The 19,354-nt window shown below is 51.0% G+C and overlaps 1 protein-coding gene across 5 annotated transcripts; it reads left to right on the top strand.

Moving 5' to 3' along the window:
* Nucleotides 1–8,843: 8,843 nt before the first annotated feature.
* HDGF (heparin binding growth factor) lies at nucleotides 8,844–18,630 on the top strand. 5 transcript variants are annotated; one of them, XR_015161180.1, is made up of 7 exons: nucleotides 8,844–9,236; nucleotides 15,346–15,422; nucleotides 15,558–15,696; nucleotides 16,173–16,242; nucleotides 16,396–16,581; nucleotides 16,858–17,081; nucleotides 17,273–18,630. XR_015161180.1 is itself a non-coding variant. In XM_086393395.1 (6 exons), exons 1-6 carry the CDS (start codon nucleotides 9,150–9,152, stop codon nucleotides 17,277–17,279), a joined length of 720 nt encoding a protein of 239 aa, XP_086249521.1. In that variant the 5' UTR covers nucleotides 8,844–9,149; the 3' UTR covers nucleotides 17,280–18,630. The 5 variants fall into 5 exon arrangements, 4 of the variants coding, with proteins under 4 accessions (XP_086249521.1, XP_086249524.1, XP_086249522.1 ...); XM_086393395.1 differs by lacking the exon at nucleotides 16,173–16,242; XM_086393398.1 differs by lacking the exons at nucleotides 8,844–9,236; nucleotides 16,173–16,242 and adding an exon at nucleotides 9,323–10,222.
* The last annotated feature ends 724 nt before the right edge of the window (nucleotides 18,631–19,354 follow it).

The following is a 19,354-nucleotide window of genomic DNA, read 5'->3' as shown; positions in this document are numbered from 1 at the left end:
TATTCCTGGTCAACACATCTTGCTGCCCTGCAGTAAAGAGACACCCCAAAAGGGCAGAGATCTGTTTTTTAAACAAATATTTTCTAAGCAGGGTCCTCTTACTGTAAACATTGATTTCCCTTAATAGGTAGATACCCTGCCCTCAAAAGGTTGTTTTCATGCAAGAAATTGATTAAAGAAATTTGAGGACGAGGATGGGAAGGAGATTTATTTCTCACTGCTTACTCCTTTATACCTTTCTAAATTTGTAACTTGTGCATGTATTACCTATTCAAAAGTAGTAATAACATTAATAAAGTCTTCCATACGATGCCTTAGAAAAATTCCTTTAATTGAAGTTTTAGTAGAATTTCAGGAGGGAACCAGATTAGGTATGTCTATTCAAATTACCCTCCTGAAATTCTACTGAAACTTCAATTAAAGAAATTTTTCTAAGGCATCCTCGACTCAATGGGCATGAGTTTGAGCAAGCTCTGGGAGTTGGAGATGGACAGGGAAGGCTGGCATGCTGCAGTCCATGGGGTCGCAAAGGGTGGGACATGACTGAGCAACTAAACTGAACTGAACTGAAAGATCATTTTGAAAATATTTGAACCCACAAAGATGGGGACATGAGAAGAGGAGAGCACAGTGACATTTTGGAAGGTAGAAAGCATCAGTGGTACTGACTTGACACATTCAAGAGAGCTGAGAAGAAAGCTGGCCTTGGAGAATGGTGAGACTCAGTCTCACCTGCAGAAACCTCAAAAGGCCCGGGAGTATGGCACCAAGTACCTCCAGAAGGGAAGGGAACAAAAGTGAGAGCTGGTTAAAAGCTGGTTAGCAAATATTAGATCCCTGAATCCCCTCCCCCACTTCATACTAAGGGAAGACTGCCTCTCTCCAAACCCAGGCAAAATAAAGGAAGGTTTGGGGGGTTTTGTTTTGTTTGTTTCCCAGAGGAATAAAACAGAGGGTTTCTGCTATGAAGAAAACTAGGCACAGTCAAAGGCATGGGTATTTTATAGACATCAAAGAAATTAAAGCAATATGCATATAGAATACTGAGACCCCAGATCTGTTTTTCCCAGAAGGTTGACCAGCAGCCTTTACCCTAAAGGCTAGATACTGAGGGAAATCTCCACAGGAAATGTGTTCAGCCCAAGAGGAAAGATCTATGGAATCCCATATCAGAGATTCCCCCTACAAATTTCCCATCCAGAAAACCCCCACACCAAGTTCTCAAATGAGAAGCTCCAACCACATGCCTATAGGTCCAAGATGCCTTTTTAGTCTCTCACTATTTTTTAAGTCCCTCACTCTTAAACATGAGTAGGCACTCTAACACGAATGATAGAGACAAGACAAACAAGTGAAAATAGAGAAACTGCAGGGAGAAGAAAACTTCCAAAATCTATCCTTTCTCAGATGAGAGAAAATATTGTATACATGAAACAAGAACAGGATGCCATAAAAAAAAGTAACAAGCAGAAAATACAATAGAATTCTCGAGAAATAAAAATATAAGAGCACAGATTAAATTCTCACTAGAAGAGTTGGAAAAGAAAAGTTCAGAAAATCAGAGAACCACCCAGAAGGTGTAGTATCTGAACAATAAGAGTTCCCCTACCTCAAAAATAAGAAGGAAGGAAATATCAAAGGAATAATTACAAAAAACCTCCCAGAACTGAGGGACAAGCATTTTTTTTTTCTTCTGATTGGAGGGGGCCACCCACTGCTCAACATAGTGGTTAGAAATGGGTCCCCACCAGTATGAAATTTCAGAACACTGAAAGAGAAGATCTTGAAAGTTCCCAAAGGAAAGAAACAGATTTCTTAAAATGGATCAGGACAGAATGTAACATACAAAATGGAACAAGAGCTTCAGAAATCCAAAAGAGGGACCTCTTTGGTGGTCCAGTGGGTAAGAATCCATCTTCCAATTCAGGGGATGAGGGTTTGAGCCCTGGTTGGGGAACTAAGATCCCACATGCTGCTCGATTGCAACTAGAGAAAGCCCACACTTTGCACCAAAGATCCAGCACAGCCAAAAAAAATTTTTTAAGAAAAAAAAGTAAAAAAAATAATCTGAAGGAAAGATTCCAATCTAGAATTCAACACCAAGCCAAACTATCAATCAAGTGGGAGGGTAGAATAAAGACATATTCAGACATGTAAGTTCTCCAAATTTTCCATTCTAAGTATTTCTATTCAGGAAGCCACCAGAGGATTTGCTCCATCAAAAAAAAAGGAGGGGCGGTGGTGATGTTTAACCATGAAAGGGTTTTCTAAACCTAGAGCTTAGAAAATACAGGAGAGGGGTGAAGGAAATCCCCAGGATGCTCAGAAAGGGAGATTCCAGGAGGAAAGTTAGAGACCAGACTACTCACTCCCAGCCACCTGTTCATCTTCAGACCTACCCCTTTCCCTCAACACTCCCCCAGGGCCTGGCACGGCACCTGCAAATGCCCTAGGGGTATATGTGGGAATGAATGAAAGAGGCTTCAGGCCCATGGCAATGTGGTGGCAGAAAAGGCCTTTCACTGCCTCCTCTGCCATCTATGCCCACAGAAGCCTTAATCAGCCTCCTCCAGCAGGGCCACAACTGTTACTCTCTCTCCCCCAAGGGGGAGGGTCAGAGAACCCACTGGGGCTCAATCTTATCGTTCCAGAAAAGGGTACTTGGCCCTTCCTCACCCATGCACTCCCCAGGTCTCCCCACTGTCTCAGCGCAATGCCCTTGATGGGAAGGGGCTGAAGAGAGCAGTCAGATGTGATCAGAGCCAGTTAATGTCAGCCTGACTCTGGTTCCCTTTAAGTCTCAGGGACCAAGGGAAAAGCAGACAGACCCGGGGGTTGTGGCCGTACGCAGTGGGGGCTCCTCATTCAACCTTAGATGCCTCTGTCTATAAGTAGCAAGGTTACTTCCAGCACTATTTGTCACCAAACTCCTGCAAATAATGTCACCGAATGACCTTTGTGTGTGTGCGCTAAGTCGCTTCAGTCGTGTCTGACTCCACGCGACCCCACGGACCAGAGCCCACCAGGCTCCTTTGTCCATGGGATTCTCCAGGCAAGAATACTGGAGTGGGTTGCCATGCCCTCTTCAGGGGATCTTCCCGACCCAGGGATCGAACTGGTTTCTCTTAGATCTTCTGCATTGGCAGGTGGGTTCATTACCACTAGCGCCGCCACCAAACGACCTTTTTCATCTTGCAAATTGGAAATTGTGAGGATCCTCACTGCTGAAAGAGATGAAATGGTACAGTATTATTCACTACAGTACTGTTGGTATTATCCAAAGAAAGGAAAAAACCTAAAAGCCCATCAACAGGGGCTACATACATCATTTCTGACACAGAAATGTCACGAACTATTATGCAGTCATAAAAATGAAGGTGGACTGGCAAGTCTTTGTGGACTGAAATGGAAGGAGTTAAGATACATGTTAAGTAAAAGGTAGTAAAGTGTGGAACAGTATATATGGGATTCTACAATTTGCTTAAAGGAAACAGCTCTATACTTGCTTGAAAATTATATACAGAGAATATTACCAGAAGACGTATAAAGTTGGTAATTTTTTGATTCTAAGAAGAAAATTGGGGTGGCAGGGGATGGGGAGGGTAACATGAGATAACTTTTCACTAAATTATCTTCTTGACTTTCTAAATTTCGTATCATATGCACATATTAATTCCATATACAAAAATAAGCTGAATTTTAATTTTTTATCTTATTTTTTGGCTTCACTTTTTTTTTTTTAATTAAGCTGAACTTTTTAAATGGCATCTACAACTCATGGGGATCTTGAGGTGTTTTGTTTGACCCATGCCTCTTGGAATGCAGAATCTTAGTTCCCCAACCAGGGATTGCTTCCCTGCAGTGGAATCGTAGAGTTTTAACAAATGGATCGCCAGAAAATCCCTCCTTCCTGTTCTATGAAGGCTGAAGTTCTCTCCCCTGAGGGCTAAGGAGCTACTGCCACCATAATTCTTGGAAGAGTGGAGAAGAGAATCCAGGAATGCAGCTGCCAAGCCCCTTCCACATGTGGGGTCATACGTCCCTCAGCAGGGACCACTGCAGAACCTTTCTGTGACCTGGCAAGTCTAAGCCCCTCCACATCCATGCTGCCTTCAGATGAAGCTTCTGGAAGTTCACCTCTGCTCATGCGTCTCTCCTACCTAAACCCTTTAGTAGCTTCCACTGTCAACCAATTAAACTCTGAGGAGTTGGGCCCAGGGATTAGTATTTTTTAATTCTTCAAGTGACGCTAATGTACAGCTCAAGTGGGAAGCCATGGCCTTGGAACAGTGCTGTCCTTGGACTGCTGTGATAATGAAAATGTTCTATATTTGTGTTGTCCGGTACAGCCAGCAATAGCCATATGAGGCCACTGAACACTTAAAGAGTGCCTCATATGACTGAGGAAGGGAACATTTAATTTTAATCAAAGTTTAAATAGATATGTTAGAAGAATAGAGAATGAATAGAGAATAGAGAATGAATCCAATGATTTTCACTTTTGAAAAATAGAATCTAAGAGTTCCCCGGTGGTCTAGTGGTTAGGATCTGGGCTTTCACTGCCATGGCCAGTTCAATCCCTGGTTGCGACACTGAGATCCTGCAAACTGCATGATGGCCAAAAAAATAAAAATAAACAACAACAAAAAACAGAATTCTTTTTTAAAAATATTTTTATTATTCAAGATATTATAAGTACAGAAGAGTTATACAACATAAGCATTTTTTAAAAAATAGCTAATATAATTTAATATAAATATATTAACAGCTAATATCTGAGATACCTGAATATTCATTGGAAGGACTGATGCTGAAGCTGAAACTCCAATACTTTGGCCACCTGATGGGAAGAACTGACTCATTGGCAAAGACCTTGACCCTGGGAAAGATTAAAGGTGGGAGGAGAAGGGGACGACAGAGGATGAGATGGTTGGATGGCATCACTGACTCAACGACATGAGTTTAAGTAAACTCCGGGATTTGGTGATGGACAGGGAGGTCTGGCGTGCTGCAGTCCATGGGGTTGCAAAGAGTTGGACACGACTGAGCGACTGAACTGACTGAACTGAATACCTGCGAATTCCCTGGTGGTTCAGCAGTTAGGACTCTGCACTGTCCCTGTTGAGGGCAAGGCTTCAATCCCTGGTCGGGGAACTAAGATCCCCGACTTAAGCACTTATGAATATCAACATATTAATTGATTTATCAACATCCCCCTTTACAGATGTGAAAACTGAGACACAGAAGGGTTGAGTAACTTGTGGCAGGTCACGCAGTGAGTGAATGATGGAGTGGGACTCAAATCCAGGTAAACGGGTTTCCAAGCCCACGTGAACACCCACACCCAGGTAGAAGTGCCAGTTTTACCAGCCCATAAGGCTGGTACCTAGGAGCTCACTGCAAAGGAACCCATTTTCTTGAACTAAATATTATTCAAAATCTAAATACAGTGATAAGTGATTTTATCAAGCACTTACCGTGTTCCTGGGCTCGATTCAAAGCACTTTAAAATACATTAAATTCATTCACTCTTCACCACAACTCCTTTTTACAGACCATTTTACAGAGATGCAAACTGAGACTGGGGAGAGTTAAGCAGTTTTCCTAAAGAGACACAGTGTGTCACAGTGGTGAAGCAGGTACTTAGACTTTGTTATCTCAGACTCTTTTTTTTTTTAAATCTCAGACTCTTAACCGCTCTGACTCATTGTAAAATGCATAAAAGCATGGATTCTTTTTTTTTTTTTTACTTTGGGTGGCACCAGTGAGAAGGGGCAACGGAGGCAGTTTTGAAAACTATTGGTCTAAACTATTCATCCTCCTCTCCTCCATTTTCCAGAAGAGGGTAACCAGGGCCAAGAAGAGGTAATGGGAGCAGGTCACACGGTGTTGAGGACTGGGACAGAAGCCAAACCCCTCGACTCTCTTTTAGGAGTTAAAGGGAAGGAAACTGACATTTCCTTTGAACCTAATGAGCATGTAAGGTTTTCACTCAGATGATCTCCGTTTCTTTTGACAACCACCCCATAAGGGTAGCTATTTGTACTAGTATTTTTGCAGTAGAAGAACATTTTGTTTAGAAATTCTAGTTAAGTCATTTGTTAAAAGCCAATCTCAAACCCAGGTCCCTTGACATGCAAACACAGTTTCCCCTAGACCACATTACCTTCCTCTAGTATTCTAAGCTTCACAACCCCACTGCTGTGCCAGTTCCTCCTTCTGACATGGTCAGAAATAAGTCCCCCACCATCTCCCTGACCTTGCCCCTCCAGATTCACTTCAGAACTCTAGAGCCAGATCAGCACCCACAAGTCTTCTCTGCCCTAGGGCCCCAAGTCCACTGACTTCTTTCTTGACCTTCCTCCCACAAAAATGTAGAACCAACACCAGCGTCAAAGGAACCATTTCACGGAGACATCTGTGAACTAGCTCCAAGCTGAGCTAGCCACCTGGGGGCCGTGACCCTGTGTTTCAGACCTTACTAATCAAACGGAGGTTTAAACCAGCAGCAGCACCTGGGGTGATGAAACAGAAATGCAGGTGACACCAAACCTGAGCTAGAATCTGCTTTTTAAGAGGCTCCCCAGGTGATTCATTTGCACACTGAATTCTGCAAAGCACTAAGTTAGACCTGAGTCCCAGGGGATGCAGGCTTACACCCGCCCCTGTAACTGACCCTCTTCAGCTCTTGGCTTGGTTGTTAGAGGCAGCTGTGAATTGGTTGATGATGTTATTGTAAGGAGAACTTGGATATTAAATTGCAACCAAGGCCTGGGAGATTACTGCAACAAAGGGAACTCTGGTTGTTTTATTTCAACCAGCATCTGCATGGTGGGCTGAATAACAGGCCCAAGAGATTTGCTGCAAAATAAGAATTTAAGAAGCCTTATTGCCATCTCCACGCAATAAAGTGGAGAAATGGATAGGAGTCTGGCTTGAACTAAATTGGGGTGTGCCAAATTGGAAAATAGTTTAAAAATGCATTGGTTGCACTGAAACAGCATATTTATAATACTGGCTTGGACACTAAAAGGAAACCAACTGTGACACTGGATTTACTGAAATATCTCTAAGAACTTGTGACAAGATTCTCTCCTAATAACAATAAGAACAACAAAGAAAGGTATTAGACTGACAGAATCTGGACTATCACACTGACTGCATTTCAAACTGGAATGCACGGTAGAGTAAACACTAACTGGGACCTAGCAGCTCTGTTGCAACAAGTTTGGATTTGCTATTGAAACAAATCGACAAGTCTGTGGCTGAGTGCATGCATGAGGACCTTACAGAGTGTCCTGCTGTGCCAGCAGCCTGAGCCCTGGAATGCCTGTGGACAGGGCCAGAGGGACTCCTATCACAAGGTTGGATTATGCTGAGAGGCCATACTGTATAAAGGCAAAACTTGTGAAATGCACTGCCATGGACATAAGGACAACCAACTGATATGAAGGACCATAGGAAACAAGCTCAGGCCTTGGCTAGATAAGCAGCCATTCCATGTCTGTGATGTTGGCAGGAAAGTAATGTGATCCCATCTCAGGTTGAGGAAACTGAGGCTCAGGGAGATGTTCAGAGGGTAGCACAATTCTCACTGCTAGTGAACAGCATGATAGGATGTGGCCCTGGACCTGGGCCTTTTGGCTTCATCTTGCAGTTCTTTGTCAGGGAGACTCTGCATATGCTTTGAAGTAGGATCAGGAAATTGTGGGAAGAAAAACACATATTTTCTCTCTTCAAACCTAGAATATTTTGTTGCAAAATTTTAAGAATCTAGACAATACTATAACATAAAATCCAAATATCTTATTTCTAAGTTACCACAGGTGTCTGGAATTTCGGCAAATCCAAGACCAATACAGTGACAGCAAATTGTAATTATGGCAAAGTTTTGTTTGGTTTAATGGTAAAACCCGAATTCAAGTTTTGGCTCTATCATTTCTTAATATATAACTTAAGCTGAAATGTAGTCTCTGGAATCCAGCAAAATCACACTCTTGTCCTTTAAGACCCAACTCAAAGTCAACACCTTTGTAAAACCTTCGCAGATTCTCCCAGACTCTCACCTCCACCTGTGCCTCCCCAAGACAGGTAGTGACTTCATGCTACATCGAAGTGGGATTGGGATTTATTGGCATTCTACTGTCTATTCTCACTAGAACGGAGCTCATCTTTGCAGGTTTAGCTGGTGGTGAAGCCCAGATCTCTTTTGCCAGAAAGTACATAAAGAACAGTTCTATCTAATGCACACAGAACGTGGCCACTTTGTGCCACAAGCACTCCGAAATCTCCTTGCTAACAAATTCCACAAAGGCCGTCGTAGGGCGCAATGCCCGGCATTTTAGGGAACACCCCGCTGACTGTAAGCACGTCGAGGCCCAGGCCGAACCTGTGTGCTCAGTGGCGCCGTACCTAGCCCTCGCCCCAGCGCCCAGCACGCAGCCACGCACCGGGAACGGAGCTAACATTCACCGATAGGGATGGAGCCGAGGGCAGAGGCACGACGCCTAAACTTCGACACTTGGCTGCGCTGAAGTCGCGGTTGGGAGCGCCCCGTGGGTCCGGGGGAGGGGCGCCAGGCCGCTCCGTCCAGCCGGGCGCCAGCTCCTCCCGGGCGCGCGGGCGGGCCGGCACCCACCGACAGCGGGCACACAAAGCCTACTCGGCTTGCTCGGCGATCGGCTCCTCACGCCTGTGTCGCCGCGCGCCGCCAGGCGGCTCCAGGTTGGGCGACGGGCAGTGGCAGGCACAGGGCGTCAAGAAGCTGCACGCATCAAACCGCCGCGGGAGGGAGCGCGGAGGGGGGAGGAGGAGGAGGAGTGGGAAAAGGAGGAGGGAGGAGTGGGGACCGGGCGGGGGGTGGAGGAAGAGGCCTCGCGCAGCGGAGGGAGCAATTGAATTTCAAACACAAACAACTGCACAAGCGCGCACCCATCGTACCGGAGCGTTGCCCCAGATCCGCGCCCGCCCCGTCCGTGCGGCGCGCGGGCGGAGTCGCCGTGGCAGCGCCGGAGCCCGGGCCGGGGGCCACCATCGAGGCGGGGGCCGCGCGAGGGCCGGAGCGGAGCGGCGCCGCTACCGCCGCACGCGCAAACTTGGGCTCGCGCTTTCCGGCCCGGCGCGGAGCCCGGGGCGCCCGGAGCCCCGCCATGTCGCGATCCAACCGGCAGAAGGAGTACAAATGCGGGGACCTGGTGTTCGCCAAGATGAAGGGCTACCCACACTGGCCGGCCCGGGTGAGCAGCGCGGCCCGCCGCCTCCTATCCACCTCCAGGCTTGGGTTGCATAACAGCCGGGAGGGCACGAGCGCTCCGCGCGGAGGGGTTGGGAGTGGGGGCGGGGGGCGTCTGAGTCCCCGAGTCTTAGCCAAGCGACTCCAAACCCACCCGCCGGTTATATAATGGTGGAGGCGGGGTGGTGGGGCGGCGGCGGCGGCGGCGAACACCTGGCCACACGGCGTCCGCGCGTAGTGGCGTGTGCGCGGCGTGGGGAACCGAGAGCGCCGGTCACTTTCCGGCCCCCGGCTCCGCGTGCTCAGTTCCGCCCCCAGCCCCCATACTCCCAGCGGTTTCGGGCGCGCTACACGGGCACGGGCCAGTCGTGTAACTCCTCCCACCCCCCAAGCGCCACTGCTACCCCCCTCAGGGACCCCCTTAGAGACCCCCAGTTTCTTCACTGATTGTTACCCCTGGTTCAAACTCTCCTCTTCTAGATGAGATGGTTAAGCAGGATCTCAGCCCAGAAAGAGATAAACGGAGGCGGAGTTCGCTTCTACAAAACTTTGGTTTGGGGCATCCGTAAGAGATCTGAAGCTGGGAGGGTCGAGGAATCGTTGTTGGGAGGTGGGGGGCGGAAGAAGAGGGAATCTGCCTGGTTTGGAAATCACCCGCTAGTACCCTTCACTCCTCAACCCCACAAAAATACTGCTTCGTGTGCTGCCAACTCAGACTTGGGGCTGAGGGTGGCAGGGCCCTTGTTGGATTGAGAAGTCCAGTCCAGGCTGCCCTCCCTGTAAGTGGAGGTGGAGGGAACCCGAGTTGCTTCTCCTCCCCATTTCTTAAGCCTCTCCCGCCAGAACGGTCCAGTCTGCCATGTGGTTGATTCAGCCCGCCAATATGAGGCGCCCCACCACCACCTCTGCCCAGCACCTGGCCAGGTGGGAGGGTGGGGCCCAAAAGCCCAGCCTGGAGCATTCATCGTGTTTCCCCTAGAACTGAGACAGGTGAAGTAACTGTATGGGAGGTTGCCAGAGGTTGTTGGAGGAGGTTGGGGTGTCACAAGGGACAGTGCCTCCGGCAACTTATTTCAAAGATGGTGTAGGGCCTTTGGGTTTGGCCCTCGAGTATAGAGTGAAATCCAAGGGCAGAGAGAAGTAGAGGGAAGGAGTCTTCTGGGCGAGGGGGCCAAGTGTAGAACTGCGTTATTGGCTGTGGGTTGCTCTTTTCCACGTGAGTCTGTGTCTTCATCTGGGCCAGACCCTGCCCTGAGGAAAGTTGGTCCAGGCCCCCCTGGGTCCTGCTCAGAGTGTGCAGACCAACTTTGGGGCCAGCCTGAGAAAATCCAGGAGATCCTCACTCTGTACCCTCTCCTCAGGAATGTGCCTAATCCCATATGCCTTGAGCTCCTTGTTCCTGGAAACTTCTAGATGTCTGGCCTCTGGAGTGGGAGTGAAGTCTAGAGTGAAGCAGGGCTCTCCCAACTTCCAAGGCCTCCTAGGGGACTTGGGTGGTGGTGGCGGCTGGGGGCAGTGTGAGCAAGCAGCCACGGTCAGCTGTGTGTGTGTATGTCTGTGTGTGGTGTGTGGACACTCGTGTACTTTACCCTGCACCTTTGATCCATCTGGCTTCTTGGTTCAGATGCCAAGGTCCTGGTGGGCAGGGCAAGAACTGAACCGAGGTCTCTACTGCTCCTACCTCCTGGGGGTGGGAGAAAGCCCAGAGACTGGGGAAGGGGCTCAGCTGGAATGTGGGTTGCAGAGGACCCCTTAGGGCTGCAGAGAAGGGAGGGCCCCATATGGATGCATACTGGCCCATATGAAGAAGACCTTCGGGTTTCTGGTGGCCTTGGAGTAAGGGCAGCACTGGGGCTGGGAATAATGTCTATTTCTTCTTCATCCCGGGCCTCTAGGACAGGGGGCAGTCTGTTGCTCGGTTGAGGGCTGGACCCTTTAGATAAAGTTAGAGTTGGGGGAGGGGGACCAGACTGGATCCCAAAGAGATAGGACCCCACCCTTTGCCTGCGCTCTGGGTCTTGATTATGAAAATTAGAGGGAGTGGTACACCCAAGGTAGTTATGTTCCGAATACATTCTGCTTGAATGCCAAAAGAGCAGACAAATTGGGGTCTCCTTACCACCCTTGGATGCTGTCTTAGTCTATAGAGTGGCAGAGTCTGAAGAGACTCTGGCTCTTCCTGAGATGGAGGAGGAATGGAGGAGCCTTGCTAACTGTTCCATATAATAGGCAACCAGAGCCCTCAGCCATGGTGAAGGCAAATGTGTGGACTTTTCTTCCTTAGGCCCTACTTCTGGGGAGGGTGACTGACTCTGGGTGAGACTGGAACAGCCCAGTGTTTGCAGAGTCCAGCCAGAGGGACCACGTGGTAGGCAAGACCTGCCTGGAAGGACAGTGTGACTCCATCTTAATCTTTTCCTTTCCTCTTCCTTCTGCCTAACTTCCCCGGGGGATCTCCAAGCACTTAACAATTAACCTGCAAGACTCAGGGATTTTTCCCCTTCTGTTCCTTCCTCCTTTCTTCACTTCCTGTTTCACAGTCCCAGAAAACCTGCACAGCCCGAGGGCCTCACCCATCTTTTCTCTCTCTGCCCCTCCCCCACACCCAGGCACCACCTTTTCTGCCTCTCCAGCTTGCCACACTTTCCTGGCCCCAACTGTCTCCTGCCCCAGATTTTCCGGTTCCTGGGTCAGGTCAGGCCTGGGCCCTGGGTGTGGTGGTCAGAACCCTGGCTGGCAGTCAGTGTGGGTTTAGCCTTCTGGGCTGCCTTCCGGTGTGCTGAGCCAGGCGCCCCTGGGCCTGGATTGGGTATGAGGCTGGGGGAGAGGTGTTTAATTTTCTCTCACCACTCCTCACCTGGGAACTTCAGACCTTAGAAGGTGTCCCATGGGCTCTGGCAGGATGGAATTTCCTATGCTCCGGCCTGTCTGAAGGAGCCAGGCAAAGGCAGTAGGCAGGTGTGGGAGTGGAAGAGCCCCAGCCAGGGGGAAGTAACTTGCCAGGATTCCTAAAATGGCTGGGAAGGAGCAGAGCCCCCTCCCCTGTTGGCCAGTGGAGGACGTGCAGTGGGGGGTCTCCAGCACTTCTCTGGCCCCACCCTGACTCACTAAGCCTTGACTCACTTGTTCTGAGTCACAGTCTGGATATAAAGGCACCGCCTGGGAGACACATGTCTGTACTGGGGACACAGGCCTCCCCTGAGACCTCATATCCTCTATGTTGTCGATGAAGAACCGCCTTTCACTTCCAAATGCAAGATAAGACATTTCCTTTGTGGCTTGAAGGATGAAGGATCCACTGAAGAAGGAATGTCTCCCCTTTTTGGGGTGAGGGATTGGGAATTCCATTAAGTGAAAAGCACTTGCTCTCCTGGCCCTTCCCCCACAGGTGCCTACTCTCAAGGTCAGATGGGGTGGGGGTGGCATTACCCTTTTGGGGGTAGATGCCCATCTGCCCAGGTCCTTGGCCTCCCTCTTTCCTCTCGACCCACCCTTTATTTTGCTAGAAGTCAGCAGGGTGGGTATATCTGGTGTGTCTCGTTCTATTTTTAATTCCCATCCATTCTTTTGTTTCTTCCCCGCCCCTGAGGCTGGGCAGCTGGTGGCCTCCTGGATCCCATCACAGTGTTGAGCCACCTCTCTCTTTGAGTTTGTTTCCCACGGGAAGGAGACTAAAGGTCGGAGCGCCGCTTGCCTGGTCTCAGCTCCTTGAGAGCACCTCGAGCGTGTTTCCTGTTTCTGACTCCTTTGCTCACCCTAGCCCCTTTCCTGGGCCTCAGTTTCTCCCCTTGCATCACATTTCCTACAAGCCTGTTACTGCCTGGCTCAAGTGTGGCACTGAAAACATGGAGCCCAGATGAGTTCCTAACTGGGACCCTTAGATACTCCCCCACCCCCCACCCCCAGTTCTCTTTCCTGATGCACAAAGATCCACCGAAAGAGGCCTAGGAAAGGGCTTCTGCTATTATTGTCTTATGCCTGCCTGTCTCCTGGGATTTCTGAGCCCTGGAGCCTCTCATTTTATTTTTTGTTACCCCCTCTGAGAGGAGGGTGGGGAACTAGCTGGCAACAGGACCCAGGTGTCCTGGTGGAGGCGGCTCCTCCTCCGCCCACACCCCAGCTCTGGCTTCCTGAGCAGGGCCTGGCCCTCAGCCCTGGCTGGGGTTTCAGGCACAGCCAGGGACCCAGGTGCCAGACTCCAGGCTTGGGGGTGGGGTGTCAGTTAGTGTCCCCTCCTCCCTAATCTGGAGAGAGGGCCTGGGGAGGGGGGGGGGAGGAGCAGTCACATTCCTGGTTGCTGAGTGGCCCTGGGGGCGGGGTTGGGTTGTCATGGCGATGGGGATTGAGCTGGGGTGGGGGGACAGCATGCCTTTCCACCCCCTGCTCTCACACCCGTGTCTCTGGGTGGTGGGGAGGGCATAGTTTGTGCTGGGCCTTCCTGGGGAGGAGGGGCTGGACCTCTGTCCCCAGAGGCCACAGGGCAAGGGGGGAGGTGCTCAGGAGCCTGAAGACTCCATGTCTGGAGCAAGATGCCCCTCAGATTCTTGCCCAGGTTCCACCCCCTCTCCTGGGTGTGTGTCAGTTTATTTCCAGCCTCCCTGTCTCCCAGGTCCCTAGTCAGACACACTGTTCTACTCTGTGTGTGTGTTTAATCACTGCTTTGGCCTGTCTCTCTTTCCTATCTGCGCCTGGGGCCCCAGTCAACATGGCCACCTGGCCTCTGTCCGGCGGGAAGCCAGGCCGCTGGGGCTGCTGCAAGTGTTGCTGGGAGTTGTAGTTCTCCCCTAACTCAGCTTGGCCTGGGCTTCTAGGGCCTGATCCGGGAGAAGCTGTGTAGGCCACTGCATCTCACTATTTCCCTGGCCTCAGACCTCTGCGCCTTCTCCATCACAGCATCCCTCACCCGCTAGGGACATTTGAGGCAGAGAATCAAGTCAGGAGCTGTTTCTGACATCTGGCCCTCTCTAACTTGTCCTGTCATTTTGGGAAAATCACTTTTCTGAGCTTCAGTTTCCTTGTCTGTAAAATGAGAGTGTATGTCACGTGACTTTCAAAAAGAGTTCCCCAAAATTCTTTGGGGGAGCTGCTACTGCTGGGTAATACTAAATAGGCAGCCCCTTGGCCTCACCTCTTCACTTTCAGTCAGAGCAGTCTGTTTCATAGTCATCTAGTGACTATTGTGTACCCACTGTGTGCTAGGCAGTGTGCTGGACATATAAACAGACTTCTCTGATCTTGGGGAAGGTATAGTCAACATAGACATTAATATTGGAATTGTAAAAAGCACTGTGAAGGAGACGTGCTGAGAGTTTTATCTGGGAAGCCGATCAGATTGGGAGAGGTGGGGAAGCTTTCTGGAGGAAGTGATGATGGGCCTGAGGTCGGAAGGCTGATCAGGAGTTAGTGAGTATAGAAGACTGAGATCAGTGTGGCTGGAGCAGAGCGCAGAAGGACAGTGTACTGGGAGAAGACGACAATAGCGAACATTTATGTGGGACGGACCACGTTATGGTCATTTAAGCCTTACAACCCTTGGACTGTGACACTCTCCATTTTACAGATGAGGAAACTGAGGTTCTGTAAGTTGCCCAAGGTCATACAAATATTAGTGGCAGCACTGGAATTCAGACCTTGACATTATGGATAATGGTGAATGGGTGGTCCCTAGAATCCTGAAAAGCCACTAGCAGGGAGAAAGAATGCTCAGACCCGCACTTGGAAAGGCTCCCCCTGGTGGCAGCTTGGAGAATGGGTTGTAGTGAAGCAAGAACGGAGGCTGTGGTTTCAGTCCGGGCAAGAGGCGTGGCAGTGGGTGGACCCGCCAGGGTGATGGCGGAGACATGGAGCCTTGTGGACGGGATCTGTTTAGGGATGCTGTTTGGTTTGTGAAGGAGAGGGAGGATTTCTGCTGGGCTTTTGTGTCTGACTTCCTTTGAACAAAGTCCTACTGCTAAAAATGGTTTAGAAACCCCCTTGGTGAACTGCTGGGTCCCTCTCAGTCTGATTTTCCACGTGTGTGCCTTAGAGGTCAGCCCCACAGCACCTGTCCTCTGGCCTCCAGTTCATGACCTTAGGGCTCCAGCTCATGCTCCCTTTCCTCATTTTGCTCTCAGATTGACGAGATGCCGGAGGCTGCCGTGAAATCAACAGCCAACAAATACCAAGTCTTTTTTTTCGGGACCCACGAGACGTGAGTGAGGGAGCAGAAGTGGGAGGGAGGGCCGGCTGGGGGGAAGAGCGGTGGTGCCAGCACCCCTCGCCTGTGGGGCTGCGCAGCTCAGATGCAGTGAGGGGCTCGAGAGCACAGTCTCCCATCTCTCACCAGGGCATTCCTGGGCCCCAAAGACCTCTTCCCTTACGAAGAGTCCAAGGAGAAGTTTGGCAAGCCCAACAAGAGGAAAGGGTTCAGCGAGGGGCTGTGGGAGATCGAGAACAACCCCACCGTCAAGGCTTCTGGCTACCAGGTGAGCTGCCGGCCGCCCCCAGAGACCACCCCCCCCCCCACACTTTGGAAAGCAGGTGTGGCCATAGGTGTGATCACACAGGGCCCACCTGTGGCGCTTAGTCTTCATGAACAGGGTGGGGCTCAGAAACCAACACCAGGGCTTTCAGAGTAGGAACTCATGGGGTGAGGGGTGGGGGGCTTCCTGCAAGAGGGCATGGGGCTCTGGGTGTGCGATGTAGCTGTGGTGAGGGGCCACTTGTTAGACAGCGCCTGGGAGGGGCAAGAACAGGACTGAGGCGGTAAGTGGGGGCAGGCCTTTGGCGGGCCCAGAGTGAATAGAAGATGTGGCCTCAACTCTTTCCACAAAGGCTTCCAGGAGGAGGTGCTCGTGAGCCGGGCAGGATGAGGCGGGAGGGTGGGGGGCGGGGGTTGGCGGGGAAAGGGTCCCAGCTCCCTTTGGGAGAAGTTGACCCGAGGTTTTGCCTCCTGCTCCAGCCCTCCCCCCTCCTGCACAGAGCCCTGCCTGCCCGGCCAGTGGGTTTACCCCGGGGCTAATCCGACAGAGGTGGGTCTCAAATCACTTGTGAGACTGGGCACCTGGGTGGGGGCGGGGGAGAGGCGGGCAAAGGAAGGAGTGAGTGGCCGAGGGAGGGATCTGGGGAGGGGGCCCTGCGTGGCAGCTGCTGGTGCCACTCAGCCTCCACTGTCTCCACCACAGTCCTCCCAGAAAAAGAGCTGTGTGGAAGAGCCCGAACCGGAGCCCGAAGCCACTGAGGGTGATGGCGACAAGAAGGGGAATGCCGAGGGAAGCAGTGATGAGGAAGGGAAGCTAGTCATTGACGAGCCAACCAAGGAGAAGAATGAGAAGGGAGCGCTGAAGAGGAGAGCGGGGGACCTACTGGAGGTAACTGCCCCCTGCCTGGGCTCCCAGAAGCAGGGCTCCTAGTCTTGAGGAGAGAAGTTACTACTTTTTTAGGGAGTGTCCAGTCTGAGAGGCTCAACCCCTAGTCTTGGCGGGGGGGTCCCTCCTTAGAAGATGGGCCACAGGAGACAGCTGAGCTGGCAGAGGGCTGGAAGAGCGCTGGTCTGCCCAGGAAGGAGCCTCTGGGGAAAGCAGGGGGAGGCGGGCGTTCTCCCCGTCCCGCCTCAGCCGTGCCTTATCTCTGCCCAACCGCCGCAGGACTCCCCCAAACGCCCCAAGGAAGCTGAAGACCTTGAAGGGGAGGAGAAAGAGGGGGCCACCTTGGAGGGTGAGAGGCCCCTTCCAGTGGAGGCGGAGAAGAACAGTACCCCGTCTGAGCCCGGCTCTGGCCGGGGGCCTCCTCAGGAGGAAGAAGAGGAGGAAGAAGAGGAAGAGGCTGCCAAGGAAGACGCCGAGGCCCCGGGCCTGAGAGATCACGAGAGGTGAGTGAGCCCCCTGCCCCTTGGCAGTTGGGCTGGGAGGGCTGGGCCCTCTGCTGAGAGGAGGAGGAGGGCCTGCAGCAGTCAGCCTCTCGGGAGGCAGGGGGGCTCTCCCAGGAGAACGGCGCTGGCTGGGGCCTGGCCAGGCCAAGGCCACACCATTAACCCTTCTCCCCTCCAACCCTCCCCCGCAGCCTGTAGCCACCAATGTTTCAAGAGGAGCCCCTGCCCCGTTCCTGCTGCTGTCTGGGTGCTACTGGGGAAACTGGCCATGGCCTCCAAACTGGGAACCCCTTCCCCACCCCAACCCATTCTCCTTTTCCCACTCTCCCCCCTTCTGAGCTCAGACCCTGGAGATTGACCCCGATGGGGCAGGCCACGTGGCCCTCACCTCCGTGTCCCCACACACCTGTGACCTGAGTCAGGTCCGTGTCTTCTGCTCTGTGGGATGAGATGACGCCATTGTGTCCCTCCCTGCCTGGAGTTGTTTCCCAGTGTACTTGTTAGGGCCTGGACCGGCTATTTCCATCTCCTGACACCCCTCGCCCCCTTCCCCGGGCATTCTAGACGTCTAGGTTGGCTGGGATCAGGGCTATGAATGGAGGGGATGGAGAATGAATAGCAGGGTGGGCTTCTGGGGTCTGGGAGGGGCAAACTTCAAATGGGGGGATGGGTAAGAGAATGACATCTCCCTGAGCTCCTGTCCCTTCCTCCCACACCTATTATCCCAGCTGCCTGGATTCAGGGAAAGTGGGACAGCTGGGGTAGGGGGTGGGGGGGGCGAGGAGGGGGCGAGGCGCTCCCTTCCATAAATCCTTGATGATTGACAGTGCGCAATTGTCTCACTTAATGCAGACCCCAGGTGTTATGGGAGTTACAGTTTATTATCAAAAGATTTGGGTTCTTTGGGTCAAGGACCTGAGATCTGAAGGGCTGACTTCACCCAGCTTGGGTGGGAGTGTTGAGGAGTATCCATCCCCCTTTAGATCTCAGGCCAGAGATGGGATGCCCTGGGGAGACCCTTAGCTACCCTTTTCCCTCTTCTCCCAGTGCTCAAGGCCAGCCTACAGTCACACACATCACCCAGACATAAAGGAAAAGACACATTTTTTAGGAAATGTTTTTAATAAAAGAAAATTACAAAAAAAAATTTTAAAGAACCCCCCCCCATCCCTTTGTGTGCCCCCCACTCTTGCCCCCATTTCTGAGGTGCACTGGGAGGCTCCCCTTCTGTTTGGGGCTTGATGACTTTTGTTGTAGTTGGAGCTTTGGTGTTCCTGCTGATGTCATTTCCATCCACATACCCCCGACCTGATCCACTCAGTGTTGTCACCAGATCCGATTTGTAACCCACTGAGAGGCCAGAGGGAAATCATCGCCCTCTCCCAACCTCTTTCTAGTGGTCTATTTGCCTCTTCGGTTTCTTGTCTCTTTCACCCTTGCCCCTCTCCCTTGGGCTCTGATGAAAAATTGCTGACTGTAGCTTTGGAAGTTTAGCTCTGAAAACCGTAGATGATTTCAGTTCTAGGAAAATAAAACCCATTGATTACTACATTGGATTTTGACTGATTCTTTGGAGGTGTGTTGGTTAACTGATGGTGCAGGGGAGTGGGAAAAGAGACTACAAATGATTTCCAAATTCACTTCTCAGATTCAGGTAAGGTGTGCCAGCTTCCTCCATTCTCAGTCTGTTGAAATACCTACAATTCCACATAGAATTTCACTCTTAAGAGTCTGGAGATCAAACCAGTCAATCATCAACCCTGAATATTCATTGGAAAAGACCCTGATGCTGGGAAAGATTGAAGGCAAAAGGAGAAGGGCACTGCAGAGTATGAGATGGTCAGGTAGCATCACTGACTCAATGAACGTGTGTTTGAGCAAACTCTGGGAGAAAGTGGAGGATAGAGGATCCTGGCGTGCTACAGTCCATGGGGGTCGCAGAGTCATACATGACAGACGCTGAACAACAACGAAATTTCCACATGAGGGCGAAGTCACAGAATACTGCACCTAGTACTCTGGTTCTGCCCAGCCAGTTTAACATAGCTTCCCCCTAAGCACCTGGGAAAGTTCTTTTTAAGTTTGCACAAGAAGTAGGTTCACAATGGCCAAGAAAGAGAGGGTTGAGTCTGTTGTAGAAACAACTTGGAGGCTCAAGGGCAAAGCTAGGGATGCCTGCTACCGATAACTGTTGAAGGGTGAGGCGGTCCATAGCATGGAATCCTCTCAATACTCCCGAATTAAGTGGAATTGTTGGATTTCATCCTCTCTGA

The sequence above is a fragment of the Bos grunniens genome, chromosome 3 (genome assembly GCF_055505025.1).
Source record: "Bos grunniens cultivar Pamir isolate PY7600 chromosome 3, Bosgru_T2T1.0, whole genome shotgun sequence".
Taxonomy (NCBI): domain Eukaryota; kingdom Metazoa; phylum Chordata; class Mammalia; order Artiodactyla; family Bovidae; genus Bos; species Bos grunniens.
The sequence above is the reverse complement of the archived record's forward strand: the minus strand, read 5'-3'. Positions and strand labels throughout refer to the sequence as shown.

Excerpts from the sequence above, each read along its gene's own strand:
- HDGF (XM_086393395.1), top strand. The coding sequence starts at position 9,150 with ATGTCGCGATCCAACCGGCAGAAGGAGTACAAATGCGGGGACCTGGTG. Across the intron at positions 15,423-15,557 it reads TTTTTCGGGACCCACGAGAC|GGCATTCCTGGGCCCCAAAG; the intron begins GTGAGTGAGGGA and ends ATCTCTCACCAG. Across the intron at positions 16,582-16,857 it reads GAGCGGGGGACCTACTGGAG|GACTCCCCCAAACGCCCCAA; the intron begins GTAACTGCCCCC and ends CAACCGCCGCAG.